General features: G+C 56.5%; 2 protein-coding genes across 7 annotated transcripts in view; one reads left to right on the plus strand and one right to left on the minus strand.

The window, feature by feature from the left end:
• The first annotated feature begins 25 nt into the window (after nucleotides 1-25).
• Nucleotides 26-23,823, plus strand: CARHSP1 (calcium regulated heat stable protein 1). 5 transcript variants are annotated; one of them, XM_086691333.1, is made up of 4 exons: nucleotides 26-131; nucleotides 17,526-17,690; nucleotides 18,373-18,495; nucleotides 20,101-23,823. In XM_086691333.1, the coding sequence occupies exons 2-4, from the start codon at nucleotides 17,533-17,535 to the stop codon at nucleotides 20,261-20,263; spliced, it is 444 nt and encodes a 147-aa protein (XP_086547459.1). In that variant the 5' UTR covers nucleotides 26-131; nucleotides 17,526-17,532; the 3' UTR covers nucleotides 20,264-23,823. The 5 variants fall into 5 exon arrangements, with proteins under 5 accessions (XP_086547459.1, XP_086547456.1, XP_086547457.1 ...); XM_086691330.1 differs by lacking the exon at nucleotides 26-131 and adding an exon at nucleotides 14,507-14,650; XM_086691331.1 differs by lacking the exon at nucleotides 26-131 and adding an exon at nucleotides 15,688-16,062.
• PMM2 (phosphomannomutase 2) overlaps nucleotides 23,795-25,795 on the minus strand; it is a 32,453-nt gene continuing 30,452 nt past the window's right edge. For both annotated transcript variants that reach the window (XM_086691327.1, XM_086691329.1), the window contains exon 8: nucleotides 23,795-25,238. In XM_086691327.1, coding sequence (XP_086547453.1) covers nucleotides 25,137-25,238 — 102 coding nt within the window. In that variant the 3' untranslated portion in view covers nucleotides 23,795-25,136. The remainder of the gene's footprint in view (nucleotides 25,239-25,795) is intronic.

Here is a 25,795-nt window from a genome sequence, read left to right on the forward strand (position 1 = left end):
GCCCCGGCTCCCATTGGCTGGGAGCTTGTGGAGGCGGAGCCTCGGCGGGCCAGCCCCGCGGAACACGCCCCCTCCCCAGCGACCCGCTTGCAGTCGGAGCGGAGTAGCTGGCGGAGCGGAGCGGGTCGCAGGTAGGGAGCTCTTCGGGCCCCCCAGAAGGGGTGTGGCGGGGTGCCCACCCCGGGGCCCCAGGAGCCGCCGGGACGGGACCTCGGCCTCCTTGCGGCCGCGGCCCGCATTCAGGCCCCTCGTGCAGGGTCTTCCAGGCCGCCGGCAGGGGGCTCGGGGCTGGGTCTCTGGGCCCCCAGGAAATGCCCGGCCGCCGCGGCCTGTTTGGGGAAAGCAGGTTACTCACGCCCGGGAAGGGGCGGGTGTGGCAGCAGCGGGAGGGATTGGGGGCTGGCGTCGGGCAGCGCTCGCGGCGTGCAGTCAAAGCCTCCCCCTCCCTTTCTCCTGTGGGCCGGAGCGTGGGTGGGGGACCCGCGGACTGGAGCGGGGCGCGGCACGGGGAGGGGGCGCCGACTCCCAGCCGGGCGGGGCGGGGCGGGGCGAGGGGGGCGGGGGGCGGTGGAGGGGAGCCGCCCTGGCGCCGTGCGATTGGCAGCATCTAAGGGGAGGAGCCGCCGGCCGCTCGCGGAGCGTTTGCGCCCGGATGGGGGGGCCTCTGGGCGGAGCAGAAGAACTTCACCCGCGCCCACAGCCTCCCTGCCCGCAGGCCCCGCCGGCCGCCCGTTTGCAGGCCGGAAATACAACGTCGTATTTTGATTTTTTAAAAGGAAGCCCCCGGTCCCCACGTCTTCTCTGGGGTTGGGAGTGGATGTGTGTGTGGAGTGGGCGGATCGGGGATCAGCCGGTTCCACGCAGGGCCTCGGTCCCCACTGGTGGAGCTGTCTCCAGCTAGGAGGCCTCCCGGAGCCACAGTCTCCCCACCTGTAGACCGGTGGTATAACTTCTCCCTCTCATAACGGGGTGCGAGAGAGTAGAAGGAGGAGGCTAACCCAGTCCCGGGAGAAATGTCGGCTACCGTCGTATTTTTTACTTGCTTTTGTGATATTTCTCTGTCCCTGTCTCCATTCTTGCTCCTCCTGCCCTTTCGTCACTCGGAAGCCATAGGGAACTTGTGAAAACCATCGGTTCAAATCACCCCCCTGGCTTGAAATCACGGGCTCATGGCCCTAATTGTCTAAGTCCCAAACACGTCCACAGGACTTTCTGGGACCCACCACCGCGACCTTCCTCCCCCAGGGCCTTTGCCCCTGCAAGTTCCCCTGCCAGGAATGAGCTCCCCGCCCCATTATCTTGAAGTGATCATTTTAAGACTCAACGCAGAGCCGCCCACCCCCCGCCCTCCGGCGGTTTTCGGCCAGGGCCCTCCCCATCTGTGCTCGCTCTGGGGGGGGGGGGGGGGCGGCCTTGGTGACCGCGGGCTCTCAGTGCTCGCCTGTCTGCTCTCCCGCCCCCACCTCCCCCAAGTGGCGCCGGAGCCCCTCTGAAAAGAACAGCTTTAAATCCAAATGACAGCCCTGCCTTACTTTAAAGCTAAGTTCTCTCTTCTGCTTATTATGGATCTTTGATAAGAAATACAATTGCTGAGAAGTCTGTTTTGCTTGCTGTTTGCCATGAGCATTGTGAAACCTTTCCTGAATGTAACCCGCTATGTAATAGAGTAAGTTGTGAAACTTCCTAAATGTAGTCTGGTATGTAATAGAATAAGTGATTGTACATGAACTAACCGGCATTTCTCGCTTCTGTAAACCTGCTTGCTTAACATATTTTCCCCTTCCCCTTGGTTCCTCAGGTACTTGAGAAAGGGGAGAAATGAGAGACCTGGGCAAACTGTTTGCCTAGTCATGCTGGTCTGTAAAAAACAAACTTAGCTTCAATCCACTTGCTTAACCATCTTGTTCCGCTTCTGTACAACTGCTTGGCGTAACCACGTATTCTTGACCAATCATTAAGACACCCATACCCCAGTTGTGGTTTGACCTAAAGGCGGGGACCAATTAAATTCTGCTAAGTGTTTAAATTAAGATATCAACCAATAACCGCTCTGTAACCGCGAAGAATCCCTAACTTCCCCATAACTTGTTTGTACCTGTCTATAAAAAGGCTGTAAAAACCTCACTCGGGGCCTCTTAGCGTCACCGGCAACGAGTGAGCAGAGGTCCAGGTTCGAACCTGCAGTAAATGACCCTTGCCGCTTGGCTTTGACTTAGGGCTCTGGTGGTCTTTTGTGGGAGGTTTCGGAACTTCGGGCATTACATTTGGAGGTCCCACCGAGATCTCCCCCGAGCCCACCAGACTTCTGGTCAACGGGTCGTATCTGATTCCGATCGGTAAGTAAGCCGGCTCTAACGTTCTTCCTTTTCTCTCTGATCTGTATTTCTTCTCTGGAGAACCGATTCTGTCTGGAAGCTGGTGTAACCCTGGCGGACACGCTATAGGGCACCCGGCCGGGGTCAGTTGGAGACGTCCACTGACATCTGGGGGCCTTCTTGGTCCATCGGGGAACCTTCTTGGTCCATCAGGGGAGCTTCTTGGTCCATCGGGGGGCCTTTTTGGCCCATCAGGATTCTTTTCTGTGGGCTGCTTACGCCCAACGCGCCTGCGAACTAAATACTTTCATTTTCTCTATGAACTTTCAGAGTGCTAAGAAATATCTCTAGGCGTCTAAAAGAAAAACCATCTAGGCATGCCAATTGTTACCGTATTCTGATGTGATGTGTGTCTGTGTGTCTGTCTGTTAAATTGACTGGAATGATTGTTGGGAGTCAGGGGCACGCGCCTGACTTACCCTATGTGTAGTCCCACGGCGTACGCTACGGGATTCGAGTGGGCTCTAACCCGATTTCCACGGTGATCCTCATATGGCTTAAGGCGGTCAAAATCTTTTTGATCCAAGCAGGGGGTTTATACCTGCCCGCCCATGCTAAGAGGCACCTAAGTTCCCGCGAGGGACGCGGACGGGCGAGTACGCGAGTGCTTCTATGTCGGTCTAAATGTATTGTCAGCCCTAGGCCCTTGTAATAACTGCCATCCTAGCCATAACCCTTTCTGTTGGGCTGGCCGAGACGGCACCAGAAAGTTGGAACCACTGTCAGAGATTCTTGTTGGCTCTTGTTTTTCTCTCGTGCGTCGGATGCTTTAACGGAATTAAGTGTTTTCTCGCCTAATCAGAATTAATTATCCCATCCTTTGTTTCTCTCCTTTCCTTTTTCCTCAGAAGCATAACATGGGCCGAACGCAGAGCACCCCTCTCTCCCTCCTTCTTGCCAACTTCAGGGACGTAAAAGCTAGAGGACACAACTTAAGCCTAGACATTCGCAAGGGAAAGTTGATCACCTACTGCCGCTCTGAATGGCCTACCTTTGGGGTCGATTGGCCTACAGAGGGAACCTTCTGCCTCCCTGTAGTCCTTAAAGTAAAATCAAAAATTTTCCTACCAGGGAAAGAAGGTCACTCGGATCAGATTCCCCATATTCTGGTGTGGCAAGATTTAGTGGAAAATCCACCTCCTTGGATGGCCTCTTCCTTAACAGCAGGGTCATGCCAAATCCTAGCGGCTAAACCTATCAACCCTCCCAAGCCGCTAACTCCAGCTGCACCCCCTGTTCTCCCCGACAGCCAAGATTTACTTTCCCTTGACCCTCCCCCTTACCAGATCCCTCCTCTTATTCCACAAGCCGCCCCTATCCCTGCTCCCGACCCCATTTCCCCTGCGCCGGCAGAGCCTCCCATAGCCCAGCCCATAGAAGAACTAGAAAATAGGGAGGCTCAACCCGCGCCCATGTCTAATGGGGGCGCAATCCGAGGGCCGGCTGGGCGTACCCGTGGCCGGGCCCCACGTGAGCCAGGATTCCGCCTCCCTGACTCCACCATAGCTTTACCCTTACGGGAAATAGGGCCTCCCGATGATACGGGGAACCCCCGACTTCAATACTGGCCCTTCTCTACCAGTGACCTATATAACTGGAAAACCCAGAATGCCCGATTTTCTGACAACCCTAAAGATTTAATAAGTCTCTTAGCGTTATGTTTACCCACCAACCCACCTGGGATGATTGTCAGCAGTTCCTCCGAATCCTGTTCACCACCGAGGAGCGAGAAAGAATTCAATTGGAAGCAAGAAAGCTGGTTCCTGGAGATGACGGCCAACCCACTGCTAACCTTGATCTCATTAATGCAGCTTTTCCCTTGACCCGACCCCCACAGAATGGCTGAGACTACAATACGGCAGAAGGTAGGGGACGGCTACGCATTTATCGCCAGACTCTAGTGGCGGGTCTCCGGGCTGCTGCACGCAAGCCCACTAATTTGGCAAAAGTGTATTCAGTAATACAAGGTAAGACAGAGAGCCCTGCCGCTTATTTAGAAAGATTAATGGAAACCTTCAGACAGTATACCCCCATGAACCCCGAGGCCCCCGAAAATCAAGCTGCTGTTGTAATGGCCTTTGTAAATCAGGCAGCCACTGATATTAAAAAGAAACTCCAGAAGCTAGAGGACCTGGAGGGAAAACAGATTTAGGACTTACTCCGCATTGCCCAGCGTGTCAATAATAATAGAGAGACTCCAGAGGACAGGCAACTTAAAGCTACCGAAAAAATGACCAAAGTCCTGGCTGCTGTTGTCCAAAAGCCCCTGGATAAAGACCAATGTGCCTATTGCAAAGAAAAAGGCCACTGGGCCCGAGAATGCCCTAAAAAGAAAAAGCCACGTCATAATCAAAAACCGTGGCAGCCAAAAACCACACCCGCCCTCTTCACTCAAGATGCAGAATAGGGGGGACGGGGTTCGGATCCCCTCCCCGAACCTAGGGTAACGCTACAAGTGGAGGGGAACCCAGTTCAATTCCTAGTCGACACAGGGGCACAACATTCGGTCTTGATCAGACCCCATGGAAAAATTTCTGAAAAGTCTTCCTGGGTCCAAGGGGCTACCGGAATAAAAAAAAATCCCTGGACCACCCAGAGGACTGTGGACCTAGGAAATGGAAAGGTCACCCATTCCTTCCTAGTCATCCCTGACAGTCCCTGCCCCTTATTAGGAAGAGACTTGCTCACTAAAATGGGGGCCCAGATTCATTTTACACCAGGGGGCCCCCAAGTGACTGGCCCTCACAACCAACCCATGACCATACTTACTCTAAGATTAGAAGATGAATATCGACTCCGTCAGGAGCCACCCTCACAAAGTCAAAACATAGAGCCCTGGCTCCAGCAGTTTCCAGAAGCATGGGCTGAAACCAGGGGTATGGGGTTGGCTAAACATCGCCCGGCTCTATTCCTAGAGCTGAAACCGGGGGCAGATCCAGTTCGGGTCCGACAATACCCGATGTCAATGGAGGCCAGAAATGGCATCACGCCACATATCCGTCGCCTCCTAGACTTAGGCATCTTGCGTCCCTGCCATTCAGCCTGGAACACCCCCCTGCTGCCTGTACGAAAACCTAACAGTGCGGACTACCGTCCAGTACAAGATCTGAGAGAAGTTAACCGCCGAGTCATGGACATACACCCAACAGTACCCAACCCCTATACCCTCCTAAGTGCCCTCAGCCCAGAAAGACAATGGTATACTGTCCTTGATTTGAAAGATGCTTTTTTCAGCCTGCCTCTGGCCCCCAAAAGCCAAGAGCTCTTCGCCTTCGAGTGGTCCGACCCCGAGAGGGGCATAAATGGGCAACTCATCTGGACCCGGCTCCCCCAAGGATTTAAAAACTCACCCACCTTGTTCGATGAGGCACTTCACGAGGATCTGTGCGAGTACCGGAATCAAAACCCCAAAGTGACTCTCTTGCAGTACGTCGACGATCTTTTAATTGCCGCTGAGACTGCCGAAGCTTGCTTGCAAGGCACCAGGAACCTCCTCCGGACACTTGGTGCCCTGGGGTACCGGGCTTCAGCAAAGAAAGCCCAAATTTGCAGATCCGAGGTAACCTACTTGGGGTATCTGTTAAGAGAAGGCCAACGATGGCTCACTGATGCACGGAAGGAAACCGTCCTCCGCATCCCCCGACCCACAACGCGAAGGCAGGTGAGAGAATTCCTGGGACCGGCCGGGTTCTGCCGCTTGTGGATACCTCAGTTCGCCGAGATGGCTAAGCCTCTTTACCTGGCCACCCGAGAACAGGCGCCCTTTGAGTGGACAGAGGAAACTGAGCAGGCTTTCCAGCAAATTAAACTCGCCCTGTTGTCGGCGCCAGCCTTAGGGCTCCCCGATGTCTCCAAACCCTTTCATCTCTTCGTAGATGAAAATAAGGGGGTAGCCAAAGCAGTGCTGATGCAACTCCTTGGTCCATGGTCCAGGCCCGTTGCCTATCTTTCAAAAAGACTAGACCCAGTAGCGTCTGGCTGGCCCCCTTGCCTCCGTATGATCGCTGCTACAGCTCTAATGGTAAAGGATGCTGATAAGTTAACTATGGGATAAGAGTTACATGTTACAACCCCTCATGCCATTGAGGGAGTCCTCAAACAACCTCCTGACTGATGGATAAGTAACGCCCGACTGGTTCACTACCAGGGACTATTAGTAAATCCCCTCAGAATCATTTATGCTCCCCCCCGAACACTAAACACTGCCTCCCTGTTACCAGACCCAGACTTGGATACCCCCCTCCATGACTGCGCTGAGATATTGGCACAGGTTCATGGAGTTCGGGAAGATTTACAGGATCACCCGCTACCAGACGCCGAGGTTACCTGGTTCACTGACGGCAGCAGCTTTGTACATCAGGGTCAAAGATACGCAGGGACAGCAGTCACATCTGAAACTGAGACTGTTTGGGCAGAGCCTTTGCCAGCTAGCACCTCTGCCCAACGGGCTGAACTTGTGGCCTTAACCAAGGCACTGACTTTGGGAAAAGACAAGAGACTAAACGTGTATACCGATAGCAGATATGCTTTTGCTACGGCCCACATACATGGAGCTATATACAGAGAGAGGGGACTGTTAACTGCAGAGGGGAAAACCATCAAAAACAAAGAAGAAATATTGGCTCTTTTAAAGGCACTCTGGCTGCCTAAACGACTAGCCATCATACATTGCCCAGGCCACCAAAAACCGATCACACCGGTGGCCAGAGGAAATAATTTGGCTGACCAGGTGGCCCGAGAGGTGCCCTTACAGGTGGACTATACTTTAATGACCACCCTACCAGACCCCGGTTCAGCTAGTTTACCAGGAAGTCCCACCTACACTAAAGAAGACCTAAACTGGATCCAAAAATTGCCTTTGACTCAGAGCCTTAACGGATGGTGGAGAGCAGCAGACTGTAGCATAATCCTCCCAGAAGAAATGGGAAATAGAGTCTTATCCAAGATGCACCGAGCCACTCATATGGGCACAAGAAAAATGCAAGACTTAATGAGACATGCTAGGATCACCATTAAAGTCTCCAGGACAAAAATTGAACAGATAGTTACTAGCTGTAAAGCTTGCCAACTAACTAACGCCACCAACCACGGGAAAAACCCTGGCTCCAGGACCCGTGGAACCAGGCCGGGAGCCTATTGGGAAGTAGACTTCACCGAGGTAAAGCCTGGAAAATATGGATATAAATATTTGTTAGTGTTTATAGATACCTTTTCAGGATGCACAGAGGCCTTCCGCACCAAGCATGAGACTGCGCAGGTAGTAGCAAAGAAAATGTTAGAAGACATCATGCCCAGGTACGGATTCCCTACCCTAATAGGATCAGACAACGGATCAGCATTCATTTCAAAGGTAATACAAGGGATAGCGCAGTTTATTGGGGCTGATTGGAAACTACATTGTGCATATAGACCCCAAAGCTCAGGACAGGTAGAAAGAATAAATAGAATGCTAAAAGAGACCTTGACTAAATTGACCATGGAGACTGGCGCTAACTGGGTAGTCTTACTCCCCTACGCTCTGTTCAGGGTGTGAAACTCCCCCTACAAACTGGGATTAACCCCCTTTGAAATCATGTATGGAGTACCCCCTCCTATAATTCCCAACCTACAGTCTAATGTGTTAACTGAATTTGATGATCATAAACTTCTTATTTCCCTGAGGGAACTCCAGCGCACCCACCAGGAAGTTTGGGTGGTCAGACTGAGAGCCATTTATGAGACTGGGCCCCCTCCTGAGCCACATCACTACCGACCCGGAGACCGGGTATATGTGCGGAGACATAAGCAAGAGACCCTCCAACCACGGTGGATTGTGATCCTCACTACATCCACTGCTCCAAGGTCAACGGGATCGTCACCTGGATCCATTACACCCACGCTCGACCAGCTGATCCATTTGCGGTTCGAGAAGACTTCGTGCCAGAAGCCAACACCGCCTGGACGGTTGACGAGAGTAAGACCCATCCTTTAAAATTGACTCTGCGTCAAAAACCTGACCCCAAAAACCGGCGAAGACCAGAGGCCCAGGTATCCCATACCAAGTCAGTTGCAGCAACTCAGGATCCACAATAATCCAAGGAACACTCACTAGCGTGCTCCTGCTCACCTCCTACGGACTGATAAGTATTGCGGGCAACCCTCACATACCCTATACTTTAACTTGGGAGGTTTCTAATTGGGAAACCCATGAAGTCTATAATACTACCACAAAGACAGATGTTCCCTTAAATACCTGGTGGCCTGATCTCTATTTTAATTTAGAACAGATGGCTAAGTCAGTCGGACTAGACCACGGAAGGGGAAAGGAAACAAGAAATTTCTTAAGCGAAACAGGGTTTTATGCATGCCCTGGGTTTGGACAGAATGCTCGCACCACATGTGGGGGAGTTCTCAACTACTGCTGTAGGTCCTGGAGGTGTGTCACCGCCAATGACGGTAAATCAAAATGGACGGTAACACCTCTTTACATCGACATGTCATTTGTCAGGCCCTGTGACATAGGTTTTTCCGGCCGAGGATATTACTCAGAAAATTGTAACCTTGTTCGTATCAAATTTCTAGAAGATGGAAGAAAAGAAACTAGATGGACCACTGGGCTTAGTTGGGGAATCTATTTGTATCGGGGACCACCCTACTATGCAACTGTTATTCAGATAAAACTAAAGGTAGAACCCAAGGTTCCACCAACCCTAGTAGGGCCAAACCAATCAGTAGGGCCCACAAGTAAGCCTAATACTACCCCGCAGTCCACAAATAAGGGTACTAATTCTCCGGCCACTCAGGTGGTCACTGTAACCAGGACTACTCCAAAAAAACCCCAAAAAATCCAAACCCCATTCAAAGATGACCCCTGGGGCGCCTGGGTGGCGCAGTCGGTTAAGCGTCCGACTTCGGCTCAGGTCACGATCTCACGGTCCGTGAGTTCGAGCCCCGCGTCAGGCTCTGGGCTGATGGCTCGGAGCCTGGAGCCTGTTTCCGATTCTGTGTCTCCCTCTCTCTCTGCCCCTCCCCCGTTCATGATCTGTCTCTCTCTGTCCCAAAAATAAATAAACGTTGAAAAAAAAAAAAGAAAAAAAATTAAAGAAAAAAAAAGATGACCCCTTATGGGTAATGATAAATAACATCTATCAGGCCTTAAATCATACTAAACCCAATAAAACAGAAGCTTGTTGGTTGTGCTATTCCACAAAACCTCCCTTTTACAAGTCATTAGCAATAGTAGGAGATTATAGCACTGCAAACAACTCAGACACTTGCAATTGGGGACAGAGAAGACCCGGCCTCACACTACCGGCGCTTACGGGAAATGGGACATGTATAGGAACAGTGCCAACAAAATATAGCCACTTATGCCTAAATAACAGGAATATATTCAGTACTTCAGAAAACTGGATTATTCCACCAAATAACTCATGGTGGCTTTGTTCTCATGTGGGATTAACCCCTGCCTCTATAAGGATATGTTCAATCAGTCAGAATTCTGTGTAATGGTAATTGTGTTCCCAAAAATCACATACCACACAGCTGAGTATGTAGACCAGATGTGGATAGCACCCAAAAGAGTAACTAAGAGAGCACCCATTACTGCAGGGGCTCTAACTCTAGCCACCATGTTCGGGCTCGGGGCCATCGGAACAGGGACAGGGATCTCGGCCTTAACTATACAAAACAAGGGATTTAGTATACTTAGAGAAGCGGTTGACAAAGATATAGAAAGAATAGAAACTGCCATCACTTCGCTTGAAAAGTCCCTAACCTCCCACTCGGAAGTAGTTTTACGAAACAGGAGAGGATTAGACCTGCTGTTCCTACAGCAAGGTGGTCTCTGTGCAGCACTAGGAGAAAAATGTTGTTTCTATGCTGACCACACAGGAATAGTAAGAGATTCTATGGCCAAGGTCCGAGAAGGGCTAAATAAACGAAAAAAGGAAAGAGAACAGGAGGCTGGATGGTTTGAATCTTGGTTCAGTGCGTCCCCATGGTTAACTACCCTGCTCTCCTCTTTAATCGGGCCTCTGGCCATCCTACTTCTCGCTCTCACATCAGGCCCCTGCATCATAAACAGAATTATTAATTTTGTCCAAGACAGGTTCAATGCTATACAATTAATGGTCTTACGAACTCAGTACCAACCGCTCGAGACATTACAAATAGAAAACTGAAGATCCAAGATTGGCTCTTTAGGCACAAGAAAAAGGGGGGAATGAAAAGAACAGCTTTAAATCCAAATGACAGCCCTGCCTTACTTTAAAGCTAAGTTCTCTCTTCTGCTTATTATGGATCTTTGATAAGAAATACAATTGCTGAGAAGTCTGTTTTTCTTGCTGTGTGCTACGAGCATTGTGATACCTTTCCTGAATGTAACCCGCTATGTAATAGAGTAAGTTGTGAAACTTCCTAAATGTAGTCTGGTATGTAATAGAATAAGTGATTGTACATGAACTAACCGGCATTTCTCGCTTCTGTAAACCTGCTTGCTTAACATATTTTCCCCTTCCCCTTGGTTCCTCAGGTACTTGAGAAAGGGGAGAAATGAGAGACCTGGGCAAACTGTTTGCCTAGTCATGCTGGTCTGTAAAAAACAAACTTAGCTTCAATCCGCTTGCTTAACCATCTTGTTCCGCTTCTGTACAACTGCTTGGCGTAACCGCGAAGAATCCCTAACTTCCCCATAACTTGTTTGTACCTGTCTATAAAAAGGCTGTAAAAACCTCACTCGGGGCCTCTTAGCGTCACCGGCAACGAGTGAGCGGAGGTCCAGGTTCGAATCTGCAACGAACGACCCTTGCTGCTTGGCTTTGACTTAGGGCTCTGGTGGTCTTTTGTGGGAGGTTTCCGGACTTTGGGCATTACACCTCCAGGGCAAGAACTGGGTCCTGTAGCGTCGTGGAGCTGAGCCAGACCCAGCGGGGCCCTGGGGGCCCTGGGGCACGGCTGAGGGTACGGCTGAGGGTGCGTTCTCCTGGGAGGCCGACGGTCTTCCTTTGTCCCGTGGAGTGGCAGAGTCAGGGCTTTTCGTTTGTGTGCCATCAGCAGGGACTGGAATGGGAGGGATTATTCTAGGTGGCCCATGTCTGACAGTTTCACCATTAGCGACTCAACTATTGTTGGCTGAGCCCTTTGTAGCTGGCACCGTCTGCGCCACGTTCGCGGGCCTGGGGTGCTGCATTACTCTCCCGTTTGACAGATAAAGAAACTGAGGAATGGAGCGGTGAGGTCTCTCGCCAGGGGTCACATAGGGGAGCAAAGAGTAGAGTCAGGCCGAGACTCGGGTCAGCAGCCTTAGCCGCTGGGTGGTGGGGTGGAGGCAAGGATGCCGTGTGGGAATACGTGACCTGGGGGTGATGGGGTTCTGGTTACGAGCTGGGGCGGGCCCGGGGGTGGGGGCGGGGCGCGGTGCTGGGGGACCTTCTCGGGGGTGGGGGGTGCTGGTCCTGCCGAGGCCGTCGTCCGTCGGGGCGCTCCTGGGTGGGGCGGGCAATGCTGGAGGGGCCGCCAGTCCTTTGGGTTTCCGGCCTCTTCCCGGCACTCTGGGGCCCCGGCGGGGGGGTGGGGGGGTGCGGGGGGAGTGCGGGAGAGCAGTTCCCGGAGGGGCACGGGCTGGAGGGGACTCCTGGCCGGCCGCGTCTCTGTCTCTCTGCGGGCGGGCGGCACCCTCCGCCTAGTTTTTGTCTGTCTTTGCAGCCAGCTCTTTTGGCCCCGGGTGCTGGGGCGCTGGCTGGCGCTCCAGCAGAGGCCGTCCCTGCCCCCCCCCCCTCCGGCCGCACTCCCCACCCCTCCCCTACAGCTCTCCTTGCTTCCCCCGCCCCTCCCCTGCATCCCCTCCATCCTCTCCCTCCCCCGCGGGAGCTCGCTCTCTCCTGAACAATGGAAGGGAATGTGGCGGAGGCCAGCCTCAGGCCCCCTCCTGGGGCCTCTCTTGTTTCCTGGGACCCTTCTGTTGGGCCTCAGCCGAGCTGACCTGCCCCTCAGTTCCCCCACATTGGGGCCCAGCTGGACTGGAGCTCGGGAGGGGAGTCCCTGAGTCTCAGCCTCAGTTTACAAAGGAAGAACCTGGGCTGACAAAGGAGTAACTGGCTGACTCATCTAGAACCTCACCCCTTTCCGCCCCCAGTTTCCCTTTCACCCACCTGGTTCCAGCCGGGGCCCTGCCACCCACTGGCTGTGAGGGTGGGCAGGTCGTCAGCCCGCCCAACTCTGGGGTTTCTGTGCCTTCTGTGGACCAGTGGCACCTGGCTCACCGGGAGCACTTTTGAATTCCAGAGTCTCGGGGCCCCATCCTCGACCTTCAGAATCAGATTCTGCATTTTGTCCCCCTCCCCAGAGACTTGTGGGGACACTAAAGTGTGAGCACCTCTCTGTGCCTTAGTTTCCCCACCTGTAAAATGGGGATGATAAAAGCACCTCCCCCTGTTGTGCGGGATGTGGGGACGCATCTCGCTCCGTCTGGCCCCAGTGCCCTGCCCCCTTCCTTTTGTGTGGACTAGTTCGGAGCCCTCCCCATGCGGCAGCAGTGGCCTGGCCCTGCAGCTGGGTGTCTGCCTTCCCCCAGCCAGAAACCCACAGAAGGCTTTCCAGTGTAAGCTTGGTGTGGTCTGGCTTTGCCAAGAGCCACACAGAACGAAGCATGCCACTTGGACCCAGGTCTTGCTCCCCCACATCTCCACCTTCCTACCCTCAGATGTGTGAAAGCTACCAAGAATGGAGCCTTGGGAAATGAATTGTGAACTCCCTCTCACTAAAGTGTGAATGGTTGAAAACACTGCCAAGGCTCCACTCCCTGGACTAAGCACCCCGCTCTTTGGCTTAAGACTGACTCATCCTTGATGGGTTGGTGGGTTCTCAGGGCAAGAGGACAGGAGGTGGTGGCTAATGTAGGGTTATCTGGAGCCCCCAGATACGTGAAGGGGTTGATGGGGGGTGGGTTGGGAAGGCCCGATTCTGGTGCCTGGCTGAACTCTGACAACCTAAGAGGAGGACCAGCCCGGCCTGTGGAAAATTCCCAGGCTATTTTGGGTTGAGACCCCCTTCTCCACCCTTTCCTGGGATCTGGTTGGAGGCCTTGCTGACATACCCCTCTCTGAGGGCAGCCAGGGTGGGCGTGGCTTCCTGACTCCCTCACCTCTAGACCCTGGGTCCCCCCTCCCCTGGCTGAGCATTGTTGAGGACCTGGGGCGGTAGCTGATGGAGTGGGGGAGTGGGAGGGGAGCACCCCCCCCAGACCACCTGCTTTGAAATGCAAACCCTCATTCCTGCCCCCCTCCCCTGCTTGCTTTTTCTCCATGACATTTTCACTGTCCCACATACTGTGGGTTTCACTAGTTTACTTACTAGCTGGGGGACCCAGGCAAGTTACTTGACACTTTGTGCCTCGGTTTTGCCATCAGTGAAATGGAGATGAATGAGCTGTGATGTGTCAAGTGCTGTGAGCACTTCCCGGTTGCAGGACACTCTTCTTGTCCTGGTGGTTGTGGGGCTCCAGTCCCTGAGCCCAAGCTCCTGTGGGCAGGAATTAGCTGTCCTGGTTTCCATTTCCTGTGCCTAGTGGGGGGCCCAGTAACTGTTATTTGGAAAGGATGCAGCCTTCGTCCATCCTTGTCCTCGGGTGCCCCGTTCCTCTGATGCCCTAAGTGGCCAGTGTGCTCGGGGAGTGGGGGGGGGGGGCACGTGCGGCCCCCGCTGGTCCAGTAGTGTGCACACACAGGCAGTGACATGCTCGTGTGTGTGTGTACACACATATACTTGTGTGTATACACATATACACGTGCACACAGCACAGTGGCTGTGACGTGCCTTGGCAGGAGGGACGTTGGTCCGAGTTTGCTGCAGATCGGAGGCCCATCCCAGGTCTGAGCTTCGGGCACCTGTCTGCACCCTGCTTCTGCGGGGGGGAGTTGAGTGTGTGGGCTGCTCACGGAGGGCGCTGGTCGCAGAGTGCGGCCCTGCCTCCTCCCGCCCTGGGCTGTGCTGGGGGGTGTGGGGCCGGGCTTCGGGACCCCTGTCCCCATCTGTGCTTGGGGGGGCAGCAGCGGCTGCTGGGTTGGCTCCTGGGTGACCGGCTGCTCCCTCCCCCAGCTGTTTTCCTTACAGCTGGACTCTGACCCGACCTCCCCCACACAGAGGCCATTCACTGCTGGGCCCTGGGGGTGGGCTGGCTCCTGGCCAGGCCCCAGCTGCTCTCCTCCAGCTCAGATGGCCGGAGAGAGGCAGGCAGGGGGTGGTGAAGGCCCCAGGGTCTCCCCGCACCCCTCCATCCCGGTTTCTAACACTGCCAGGTGAGTGGGACGGTCCCCACCCCCGCTGGACTGTGCCAGCTGGAGCACGCCGAGTGCACCATGGCCGCCAGCCGATGCTCCTGGTTCTGGGGCTGGTTGAGAAGGGAGCCCTGCTCGGGGCGCCTGGGCGGGTCAGGAGGTTAAGCATCTGAGTCTTGATTTCGGCTCAGGTCATGATCTCACAGTTTGTGGGTTCGAGCCCCGCATTGGGCTCTGCTGACAGCACAGAGCTTGCGTGGAATTCTCTCTCCCTCTCTCTTTGCCCCTCCCGTTCACGCTTTCCCTCTCTCTCTCAAAATGAAAATGAAAATTAAGACAAAACCAAACAAGAATTTAAGGAGAGAATCGTGCTCTGTGCCGGCCCCAGCTCTGGGCCCTAGGGACGTGGAGGGACCCTGTGCAGCCCTCAGGTTCCTTGCCCGCCAAGGCTGTGGGCTGCTCTTGGCATCTCTGAGGGTTGGGTGTATTTGGGGATTCGGGGATGCTGGGATGGAGAGAAAGGGGCCCCTAATTTGAGCCTGTTGCATTAATTCAGGGGGAGGTGGGTATGGTAAAGGGCATGGGACTGACAGATGGACAGATGGGTGTGAGAAGAGGAAGACGCACACGATGTTGTTGATCCCCGTAGTTCCTCAGCCGGCCCTCTCCCGGCTCTCTGTCCCTGGTGCCCACCACACTGCCCCCTTGCTGGCCTTCAGCCACACCTGGGTGGGCTCTTGCCAACCACAGGGCCTTTGCATAGGCTGTTCTGTCTGCCTGGAAGAGCCTCCCTCTCTTTTTGAAAGGTTGACTCTTACTGTTTAGGACCCAGCTTTCCCCTCGTTAGAGAATCATCTCCACCCTGGTACTCTGTCTCCCCGTGTATTTCTTACCAGCCCTTCTGGGAATCTGTAGCGATCTTATTCATGTGTCTATTTACCTGTTTATTCTCTGACTCCAGACTCAGGCCCTGTGTCTCTAGTGCCATGAACTAGGGCCTGACACTGATCACCTGTTTGTTGAATGACCTTATGATGGCAGTTATAACAGTCCTAGCTGATAGGCCCTGCTCACTTGTTCTGGGTAGATAGCGTGCTGAGTGCTTAGCGTGTAGTATTTCATTTCAACTTCATGGCCGTGGTGTGAGGTCAGATGTGCCTGACTCCAGAGGAGGAGAAGGAGACTGGACGGAAGAAGAGAGGGCTGTTCCCTCCCCCTGGTGTCCCATCTGCTGTCCTGGGAGGCCTGGGCAAGGCGCTCCCTTCTCTGGATCAGCACCCTTCCCAGAACCCCAAGCATTGGAACATTCCAGGACTCTATGACCTGTATTGGTGGGTGGTGCTGGAGCCCTGACCCCCCAGCCGAGCAGCCGGGGCCTGCATGAGGTGGGGGCTCCCTGGTCCTCCTTGGCGGTGGCTGCAGCTGAGAGAAGGGTCAGGAGGTAACTATGTCACTTCCTCCAGGCGGGCAGCCGGCCTTCTCCCTTCCCAGCCAGGCAGAACTAAGGCCAGACGGCTGTGTGGGGGACTGAGGGGAGACTCAGGGGGAGGGGGACAGGTTGGGGGGAGGAACCAGGCCTGTTCCTTGGGGGGGTTTGGGTTGCGGGCAGAGGCAGCTCTGCTGGGTGATGTAGGTTGAAACCCCAGTGCTCTGGGGCCACTGAGTCCGTATAAATGAGGGAAGCAGGGGTGGCGAATGGCAGTTCGAGGTTGTCAGAGCTTCGAGTTTTGTTTTTCCAAGAGTAGTGGGAAGCCTGGGTTGGGATGTTTTCAGCGTGAAAACCCTGTGTGAGCCACATAAGCCCGTCGGCCTGCTTCCGTCCCACCGTGGCGTGCCTGGGTGAAGGAGGAGTTCGGGGTTCCTCCGCCATCCCTGCCACGGGGCCCCGCTCTGGTTCGTGTCCTCTGCAGGTGCCGGGGGACGCCCACTCGGCCGCCCCACTTTGCAGATGGGGAAATTGGTCCCAGAGAGCGGAAAGGACTTACCCAAGCCCCTCTGGCTCCTGAGCTTTGCTTTCTTTCCTGGTGACCTTGAGCCCAGGCCGAGGTAGCGCGGGTGCCTTGGCAGTCGGTCACGTGTTCAGTGCAACGGCCACGTCCTGCTCTTGGCAAAAGTGCCAGAGTCCGCTCCCCCCAGGCCCCCAGCCGGGTCTGATCCCGCCTCTGATACATGTTAAGGGTCACCGAGGGAACTGGAGTTCCTGGCAGCCAGTGACCCAGGCAGCTTGCAAACTGACTGAGCGCCTGGTGGAGATGGCTGTCTTGGCGATGGTCCTGCCACTGAGGGTCCCTCAGGCCCACTGTCCTAGATGCAAGCTTGTGACGGCCCCTGGGGGATCCAGACCTGGGGTCTGCGCCTCTCGGTGTGTGTCCAGAGTTTCTCGGGGGAATGCTGTGTGCTCTGCCCTCTTTTACCTCCGCCTTCCGGAACCACAGTGCCTGGCTAAGTGCTTGACTTAGCAGGTCAAGGCTGTTGAGTGGCTGCAGTGTGACCTAGGTAGCTGGCAGTAAAGGATCCCTGCCCGCCTGCCCTGCCTCCCTCGCCGCCCTCTTCCTTCCCTCCCTTTCACAAGTATTGACTAAGTGCCCTGAGTGTGCCGGGGGCACAGAGGGGACTGATGGCATCCGTGACGTGGGGCGAGCAGGCATTTCCTGGCAGAGCGATGCCCGAGGGAGGCCGCGGCTGCCGCGGGAGCCGTGGAGGCACCTGACCCAGCTGGGGCGAGCCTGGCCTGCTGCCGGATAAGGTGACCTCCACGCCGAGTGAGCCTCGCGCCTGCATTGCGCAGCCGAGAATGTGGGTCTCCGGTGGGAGACTGTCAGACATGGGGGTGGGCTGCATCCGGGATCCCCCCTTGCAGGGCATGAGCCCCTGAGAGCCCTCGGTGTCTTCCTAGGTCAGCCATGTCATCTGAGCCACCTCCACCGCCACAGCCCCCAACACACCAGGCTTCGGTCGGGCTGCTGGACACCCAGCGGGCCCGAGATCGGTCACCGTCCCCTCTCCGGGGCAACGTGGTCCCGAGCCCGCTGCCCACCCGCCGGACGAGGACCTTCTCGGCGTGAGTCTCGGGCTAGCCTCCTGCCCAGGGCCAGAGTCATTGTATCTGGCCATCTCTGTGACTCAGTGTCCCGGTCTGTCACATGGGGAGACTTGGGTTGGGGTAAGGACTGGTGAGGCACCCTGTAAACTCTGGAAGGCAATGCCCCAGGTCCCTTGAGCCTGTGGCAGGCTGGGGTTCATAACAAGTAGGAAATCACTGGGGTCTTAAATCAATGGGTTTTAACCACGCACAAGCCTCTTCCTTTGTCGGACCGACCTCGACTTCCTCAGCTGCAAAATGGGGACAGCAGCAGGCTGGGGCACAGTGCTGCAAAGGACCTGCACAGTGCCTGGGAGCTGTAGATCTCAGGCCCAAGTTGTAGAGGCTGCTGCCGTCACTAATAGTGTTCAGAGGGATGCTCGGAGAGCTTTTAGTCTAACCCCCTTTTTGGATAGAGAAACTGAGGCCTGAGAAAATTTGCTGGGGTCGTCAGAGAGTCACTCTTGTTAGAGTCTTTGTGAATGGCTCCCAGAGTTGTGCAGTTCACAACCTGCATAGCTATACATAATGGCCCTGGTTACTATCCGGGGCATGGCTTTTAAGGGGGCACTGGGATGAGCTGGGTATGCCTCAGGAGAGTGGGTGGCTGTTCTGGAGGGCTGGTAGGGGCCCCCACTCACACTTTCCCCCCCTCTTTCAGGACGGTGCGGGCTTCGCAAGGTCCTGTCTACAAAGGAGTCTGCAAATGCTTCTGTCGATCCAAGGGCCACGGCTTCATTACCCCGGCCGATGGTGGCCCCGACATCTTCCTGCACATTTCTGAGTGAGTCAGGGCTGGTTTGGGCGGTTTGGGGCTGGGCAAGGAGGCAGGGGGAGTGTGTGACTGACAGGCGCTGCGTGTGAGGGCGTGAGCCTCTGCCTGTGACCTGTGTGTGACTGTTTGGGGGTGGGGCGTGTGGGAGGCTGCAGGTGACAGTCTGCACGTGTATGTGACGGAGAGCGAGACAGAGGGAGAGAGGGAGAGACTGTTGAGAACCATGGGATGGGTCTGGTGGATGGGAGGGGTGTCACTGAGCTGTGGAGTGCGTGTGACCCAGAGTCTGACTTCCTGCCTGCCTTGGGGGAGCCACTCAGTGAGGCTGGGGGCTGCCCAGCCCCTCTGCTCCAGGAAGGAAGTTTGGAGCTGGGCCCTTTCTCCTGCGACTTGCTCACTGACGTCCTTCCTTCCTGAGTGTCTGGAAACCCTTGGGAGGCTGAGGCGGGGCCCGCACGTCCGCGGCCTTGAGGCTGGAAGGCATCCAGCGGCCTGTGCTTCGCTCCCTCCCCCAGTCAGCCTTCAGCTATGTGGGGACCGAATCGGGCACCGCCTTGCCCCTGCCCCGTTCTTTGGCCTCTGCACCCCCAATCTTTTAGTCTGTGGCAGGCCGAGTCCTATGCCACACGGCAGACCGGGCAATATATAAACACCCCGTTTTTGGAGATAGGGTACCGTTGCAAATGTCTGTTGTGAGGGGAGAAATATCCCTCCTTTACCTCTTGCCCCCCCAAAGTCCTTACATGCCAGGCCTCGCACAGGCTCCCGGAGAGTACAGACAGCAGCAGGGTGTTAAAGCCACGCATCTGATGGGTGCGTGAATGCGTATGTGGCTGTGAAAATGTGTCTTCATGTCGCCTCTTTCCGGAAGGGATCTGTAGTGGTTTACAAGGATATTCGCAGTGCACCATGAAAAATCAGTAAGGAAAACCGGGGGCGGGGGTGGGGGCGGGGGCGAGTCAGAGAGATGGACGTGCGGCATCCTGGTGGCCCGACCAAAGAGGGAAGCACCGTTGGCCACGTGCGCTTTCCCTCAAGGCGAAATCCCTCAGATCAGTTCCAGGATCTGAAGGGGATTTTCCTCTTGCTGGAGGTGTCCTCGGGGGGCATCAGCATGGGCACCTCACCAGGGTGGGTGAAATGGTGACTTGTGTCCCATAGGGAGTACGGTCACAGGGAGGGGACCCTCCTGGAACTCGCGTTCAGCACGGAAGGGACTTGCCTTCAGGCTTGCTGGGTGTCTGGGAAGCGGGAGGGCAGAGACGCACGCAGCTGGGGTTTGGGGCTCTCTTGGGACCAGGGCGGCTCTCAACCGTGATGCTGACGGCCTTGTTCTCTCTGGCCCAGACTGGCTCTCCCTGCTCGTGTGTCCACAGGCCCGTGACACCCATGCGACGGACAGTATGAGCTCCTGCAGAGGCAGAGCTCGGTCTGGGCCTCAGAGTGCTGGGAGGCTGGGGGGACCTGGTCCCGCAGAGACACGGTGGCTCCCTGGTGGCAGGGCAGGAGGGGCAGGTGCTCCAAAAGCTCGGGCTGGGGTCCTGGGTGCGGCACGGAGCTGAGTGAGGCTTTTGTGGGCGCTGGGCACTGAACGCTGTCTCCCTGCTCCCACAGCGTGGAGGGGGAGTATGTCCCCGTGGAAGGCGACGAGGTCACCTATAAGATGTGCTCCATCCCCCCCAAGAACGAGAAGCTGCAGGCCGTGGAGGTGGTCATCACCCATCTGGCCCCGGGCACCAAGCACGAGACCTGGTCCGGCCACGTCGTCAGCTCCTAGGAGATGCCGGAAGCATCCCTTCTCCTGGGCTCGCGGGAGACTCTGGGGGGGAGGAGGAGGCAGAACCAAACTGCAGATGACGGTCTACCGCTTGAGATGGGGCTTCAGAGCGGGGAGCACGGTCCCTTTCAAGCATCTTCAGGAGGAAGGGGCGATGGGGACAGGCACTGGCATGCTCTCGGCCACCAGCACAGCCTTGGACCGTTCCAACAGCCTCTCACCATCTGAAAAGCATTAAAAGCATGGAAAAAGGAGGGGTGCCCGCTGGTGGCTGAGTGGATGGTCCAACCCCAGCCCCGGGAGTGGGTCAGGTGGGCGCTTCCCCAGCCCACAGAGTCCTTGTGCCCCTGGGCTGGAGGCTCAGAATCCCCAGATCCAGCCCGCCCCGGGGGCTGACGGGAGGCCCTATGCGTTTCCCACCCTCCTTGTGTCTGTGTTTGGCCCTCAGCAAAACGGGCTCTTTTCTGTTGGTCTGTTTGGTTTGTTCTAGGGGAGCTGGCCTCACCGGGCAGGGGGTCACGAGAGCGGGGGTCTTTGGTGCGTTTGCAGCGGGAAGAATCCCAACTGGGTGCCTGGGAAAAGAGTTTCCCCAGGAGCCCTGAGCCCTCCCCTCGGCCATGCCGTGCTCAGCTGAATCCTCTCTCCTCCTACCCTCAATTTAGCAGACAGTTCACAGCCGTGGTCGTTTAGGTGGTGGGTCGGGGTGGGGGTGGGAGAAGGGTGGGTCTTTGTTTAAAATCAGAGCTCGGTCCAGAACCCTCCGGATCAGAGTCGGTCGGTCGTGGTGGCTCGCTTCTCAACAGCCTGGTAAAGTCAAAACTTGGAGGAGAAAATGCCCCTTTGGTGATGGGGTTTTCCTGAAAACTGGTGTTAAGAAAAGCTGAGGGTTTGTTTGTTTTCTTCGCTAATAACCAAGGCTTTTGCCCAGGGCCAACCCTGTTTGCACTTGGCTGTCGACATTTCGAACCCTTGTAGATATTTTCCATACACAAGTCCTGAGGCTTTTCTTTGCGGTGGCTTGCTTTGGCTCTAAGGGTGATGTAAAAATAGAAATAGCTGGGTGGGTGATAATGTTTTGAAATGTGTGGCTTCTGTGTACTCAAAGGTACGTTTTGTCAGTTGCAGGGAAGTGAACCCTGTACAGCTGGCTTGGAAGCAGACGGCAATGTTGCAAAGGAGGGAGGGCGGCCGATGGGTTGTGGAAGAGGCGAGGCCGAGTGCCTCGGTCTGTGGATGGATTGGTCTTTAAGCGTAGGAATGGCTTCCTTTGCAAGATAGAACTCTTTTGCTCATGACCGGCGGGAGCTGTCTGAAAATTGGCAAATAGCGTTTGGCTGTGTGCATGCGAACAGCCCGCTGCGGCCAGCGGTGGATCTGCCATTTCCTGGCCTGTTGTGCCCCTCGAAGGGTCCTCGGTCTGCTGCCTCTGCCTTCTGCTGGGTCCAGGGTGGCCCTTGCCCTCCAGCCTGTTTCCGCAGGCCCTCTGGAGACACCACACTTCCTGAGCCACTTCTGCCAAGGACCTTCGGGCTCCCAGAGGTCGAGAGCCTGCGTCTAAACCCCACCCCCGGGGGTGTTCCTGGTCTTGGCCTGGCCTCGGCGGTCGGGGCTCTTTGCGGACGCGTTCTCGTTCGTGGTCGGACACAGAGTCTCCATTTACAAGAAGCTCTGGGAGGAGCCTGGTGCCGGTGATGAGCTGGGGTGGCGTCCGGGATTCCTTCCCTCTCTCCTCCCGCCCGCCACCTCTGTCTTAATAAAGTGTGTTCTGTGCAAGGCTGGGTGTTGTCCGTGAGGGTGGAGGCCGGCTTCTGGAAGCCAGCAGGTAAGGGCGTCTTCCCAAACGGGGCTGACCCCCTGCTCCACCATCTGGCTTTTGAGGCTGCTGAATAAGAGAGTGGGATCATCCCCTTTTCTGTAATCATCACATTCTCCAGCGTAGGGCGGCTTAGCAGTAGAGGGTGGCTTCGCGTGAGCAAAATGCCACTGACTGCGTCGGCTGTGGCTAAATGTTGATGCATTTGGACGTTTCCCTCGTGAGCAGCAGCAGGGAGAGGCAGGGCCGGCCGGACAAAGGTTAGTCGGGAAGCAGGAGGTGCGAAAGCCTATGGTCTCCTTGTCCGGGAGCGCAGCGGGGAGATGCAGGGCCGCGGGCGGACGCTGGGCCGTTTTGGGTTGGACTTTGGGTTAGGCTGGGACGGTCTTGCCCGGCCAGCGTCTCCAAAGGGCGGGTAGATCATTTATATTAGCGCAGAGGTGGATGTTTTTACTGCGGTACTGATTTTCAAAGTGTACTGGGGAAACGTCCAGTCAGCCCCTTGAACCTGGGTAGGGAGAAGTTGAAGTAGGCATTTATTCACAACAAGGAGACGTGTCCCAGCGCCGCACTCGGCATCGGACGGGGGGTGCTGAGCCTGGAGAGGGTGCCCCAGTCCAGCTCCGAGTGAAGGGTTGAGCGGTGGTGGGAGAGAGCCCGGGGCCTGGCTGCGGGGGCAAGTGGCCCGACGGGCCAAGGACAAGAGCGGTTAAGCAGGAGGAAGCAGCGGTTGGAGAAGAAGTGATTCAGGGCCTCCGCCGCTTTGCCCGAATCTGCAAGATGGGCCCAGCTCTGTCGTCCAGGGGCCGCCCGCCCGCTGGCTGGAGAGACCTCGCAGGGCGTCCTGCGGATCCCGAGACCCGCGTTCCCTCCCTCGGGATGGAGAGCTGGCACCTCCCTCCAGGCGAGGACGGCCTTCCTGGGGGTTCTGTCTCCAGTAGCCCCGGGTGTGCCCTCCTCGCGGCTGCTGAGTCCAGGGCCAACCTCTGCCTCCCTCTTGCTCAACACTCAGCTGTGGTGTGTGTTTGTTGTGATGGTGTCCGTCCTGCCTGCTGAGGGACCCCCCTCCCCACCCTGCCCGGCCCCGGGGGAGGGGGGGTGACTAACAGTGCCTGCCCTGCAGGGTTCCTGGGGGCTAGTTCAGTTAGTAGTAGCTCGGCTGCAGGTCCTTTAAGCCCCCCACAGAGGTAGGGCTGCACCCCACCTGACAGATGAGCAGACGAGCTGGGGTGAACCGGTCCTGAGTCCCCCGGCTGGTCTGCGGCACAGCCAGGGATTGAGTCCCGGCAGCGAGGTGCAGACGTTGTTCTGCCTTATGTGTCCCCGTTGCAGTGGGAGGGCAGGAGGCAGTGCAGAGGGAAGGCCTGGGAGGTGAAGGGCCCAGCCTGCCGGCCTCAGGGCACCCGGGCAGGACTCTCCAGTTATAAAGGTTAGGACAAGTTTGAGTGAGACTCCATTGTCTTGCTTTGCTGTAGCAAGTTAAGGAACCTTCCGGGGAATCGTGGGTCCTCACCCCTGGGCAGGAAAGCTCATGCCGGCAGGCCTGGATGCGCGAAGCCCTGCCCCTGCAGAAACACCGGGAACCACAGTGTCAGAAACGGTGGCTTTTGGATCTGCACGGGCTGGGCTTTCTTTCCTGAATCTGAGAGGATACCACAGCTAAGCGTTCACTTCGCCATTCATGTGACAAAGGAAGAAAAAGTCATCAGAATGAGAAATAGGAAACAATAAAATCACTTTAATTTGCTTCTTTTCATTGTGAAAGGTCATTACAATATCATTTGCAAAATTCAACAAAAGGTGCCACGGGGTAGCTTTGTCCTGGGAACCACTGTGCCACGTCACCCTGTGTGGTCATGCGGGCAGACTGCCCCCAACGGGACCGTGCCGAGACAGGCCTCGGGGTCCCCAGCAGGCTTGGACGGAAGCCGCTTCCGTGGAGATGAAAGCACCTGGCGGGGGGGGGGGGGGGTGTGTGTGCAGACGCCCAGTCAGGTCAGCGGGCCCTGTGCAGAGGCCGTGCCGTGGACTGGAGTGGACTGAGGGTTTGTGGGTCCTGACACGTCCAGGTTCTAAAAGGTGACATGTGAACCGTTTCCGTGGAAGGGCCTGTTCCGCTGGGCCCTGGGGCTGCCTTCCACTTGAAGTCCGAAGCAGGGCAGAGGGTCACGGGCCCAACCACCGGGCTGTTCCCACCCCTCAGGTCACTGTGTGGGGGAGGCCGGAGCGGGCACGCAGGTTCATGAGATCTGCGGAGAAGCAGGCCGCTCGCGTTCCGGGAACCCTCCAGGCTCTTCCGTGATCCCTGAGAAAGTCGAGGTGAGTAAGGCCCCTGGGGAGCCTGCCGGGCACAGCAGGGAGAAATAGGATGCCAGGGGCTGGTGTCTCTCAGCCCAGCCCGGGGCCTGCACGTGGGGGCAGCACCGCCTGTCCTTTCCCGTCCCCCTCGCACTGGAAAAGTCCGAGAAGCAGTGGCTCCCCCGAGTGTAGTGAATCCAGGCTCCCCTGCGCCCCAGGCCAGCTGAGGTATGAGGCCCTTGGGGTCAGCGGTCACTTAGCGGCCACCATGGAGCCCTTGGTTCAATGCCTGCCCCCTCCGCCCCTCCACCCCCAGGTGACCCTCAGGCAGGAGCTTCACTTCCGGGAGGTGATTTTAAACTTCAGTCCTGGGGTGGGACGGCTGTAAACATCCTGTCTTTTCCCACCACCAAATCCCCCTTGCGGTACTGACACCGGGGGTCCAGACATTAACGCCTGGTACGCTTTGCACAAGACCATCGAGAGGGAGGGGCCGGGCACATTCGTTCTTTGTATCATCCTAGGATGATGGGGAAGTGTCCCCAGAAAACCGTAAGTACCATGATCGCATGTATAGAGGGTCTGAGGCTCGGGGTTGGGGGCGAAATCTGGTTGGAGGTGTTCCTTCAGGCCGTTTGTGACAAGTCTGGCTGCTTCTGGCATCGCCAGGGCCGGGGGTACCCGAGGCCGGACCATGTGGGGAGCCCGGCATGTGAGGGAGGCCTGTCGGCAGGACCCCTGCCCTCCCTCGGAGGAGGGGCGCTAGGAGAACAGCTCTTCACAGATCCTGCGGGTGTCCTCGGGCGCTGTCACCGTGTAGCCCACGGTCCTCGGGTCAGTGAAGATCTCGTGGTCGTTCCCGCCCTGCAAAGACAGGAAGGCAGATGTGGGCACCGCCGGGCGTGGGCTGCGGGAGAAACAAGGGACGGGCCTCCTTCACGGCAGTCACCGGTTCCCGGGACAGGAACAGCATGTGCGCCGTCACTGCTGAGAAGGGGTTCGTCACCTCCTCTTGAACTGCAATCTAGCTTGGAACGTGTAATTATGCCTTTGAAAGGAATCGCGACGCTCCGGGGCAGATGTGAGGCTTATTTTTCTGTAAAGCAAGCACGAGTGACAGCACGCCGTCTGCCGTCCTTTGCCCGGACCGTGCCTGAGCTGTCCTCGCAGGTCACAAGGACACACAGCCCACAGCGGTGCTGCCTTCAGAACTTGGGGCCACGTGGACACGCCCGTCTCCGAGCCTGCAGCAGCCACAGGTGACAACTGAGCACTGGGTGGCACATGGCCGGGGCAACAGGGGAACTCGGTTCATGGGACTTCGATCCGTTGAAGCTTCAACGGTGCCTGTGGCTGGAGCGAGAGCCAGGCCCGGGTGCAGATCCCGGCTGCACTGCTGACCGGGGGTGCCGCGTGGCCCG

The sequence above is a fragment of the Puma concolor genome, chromosome E3, assembly GCF_028749965.1.
Source record: "Puma concolor isolate L17-30 chromosome E3, mPumCon1.1.hap2, whole genome shotgun sequence".
Taxonomy (NCBI): domain Eukaryota; kingdom Metazoa; phylum Chordata; class Mammalia; order Carnivora; family Felidae; genus Puma; species Puma concolor.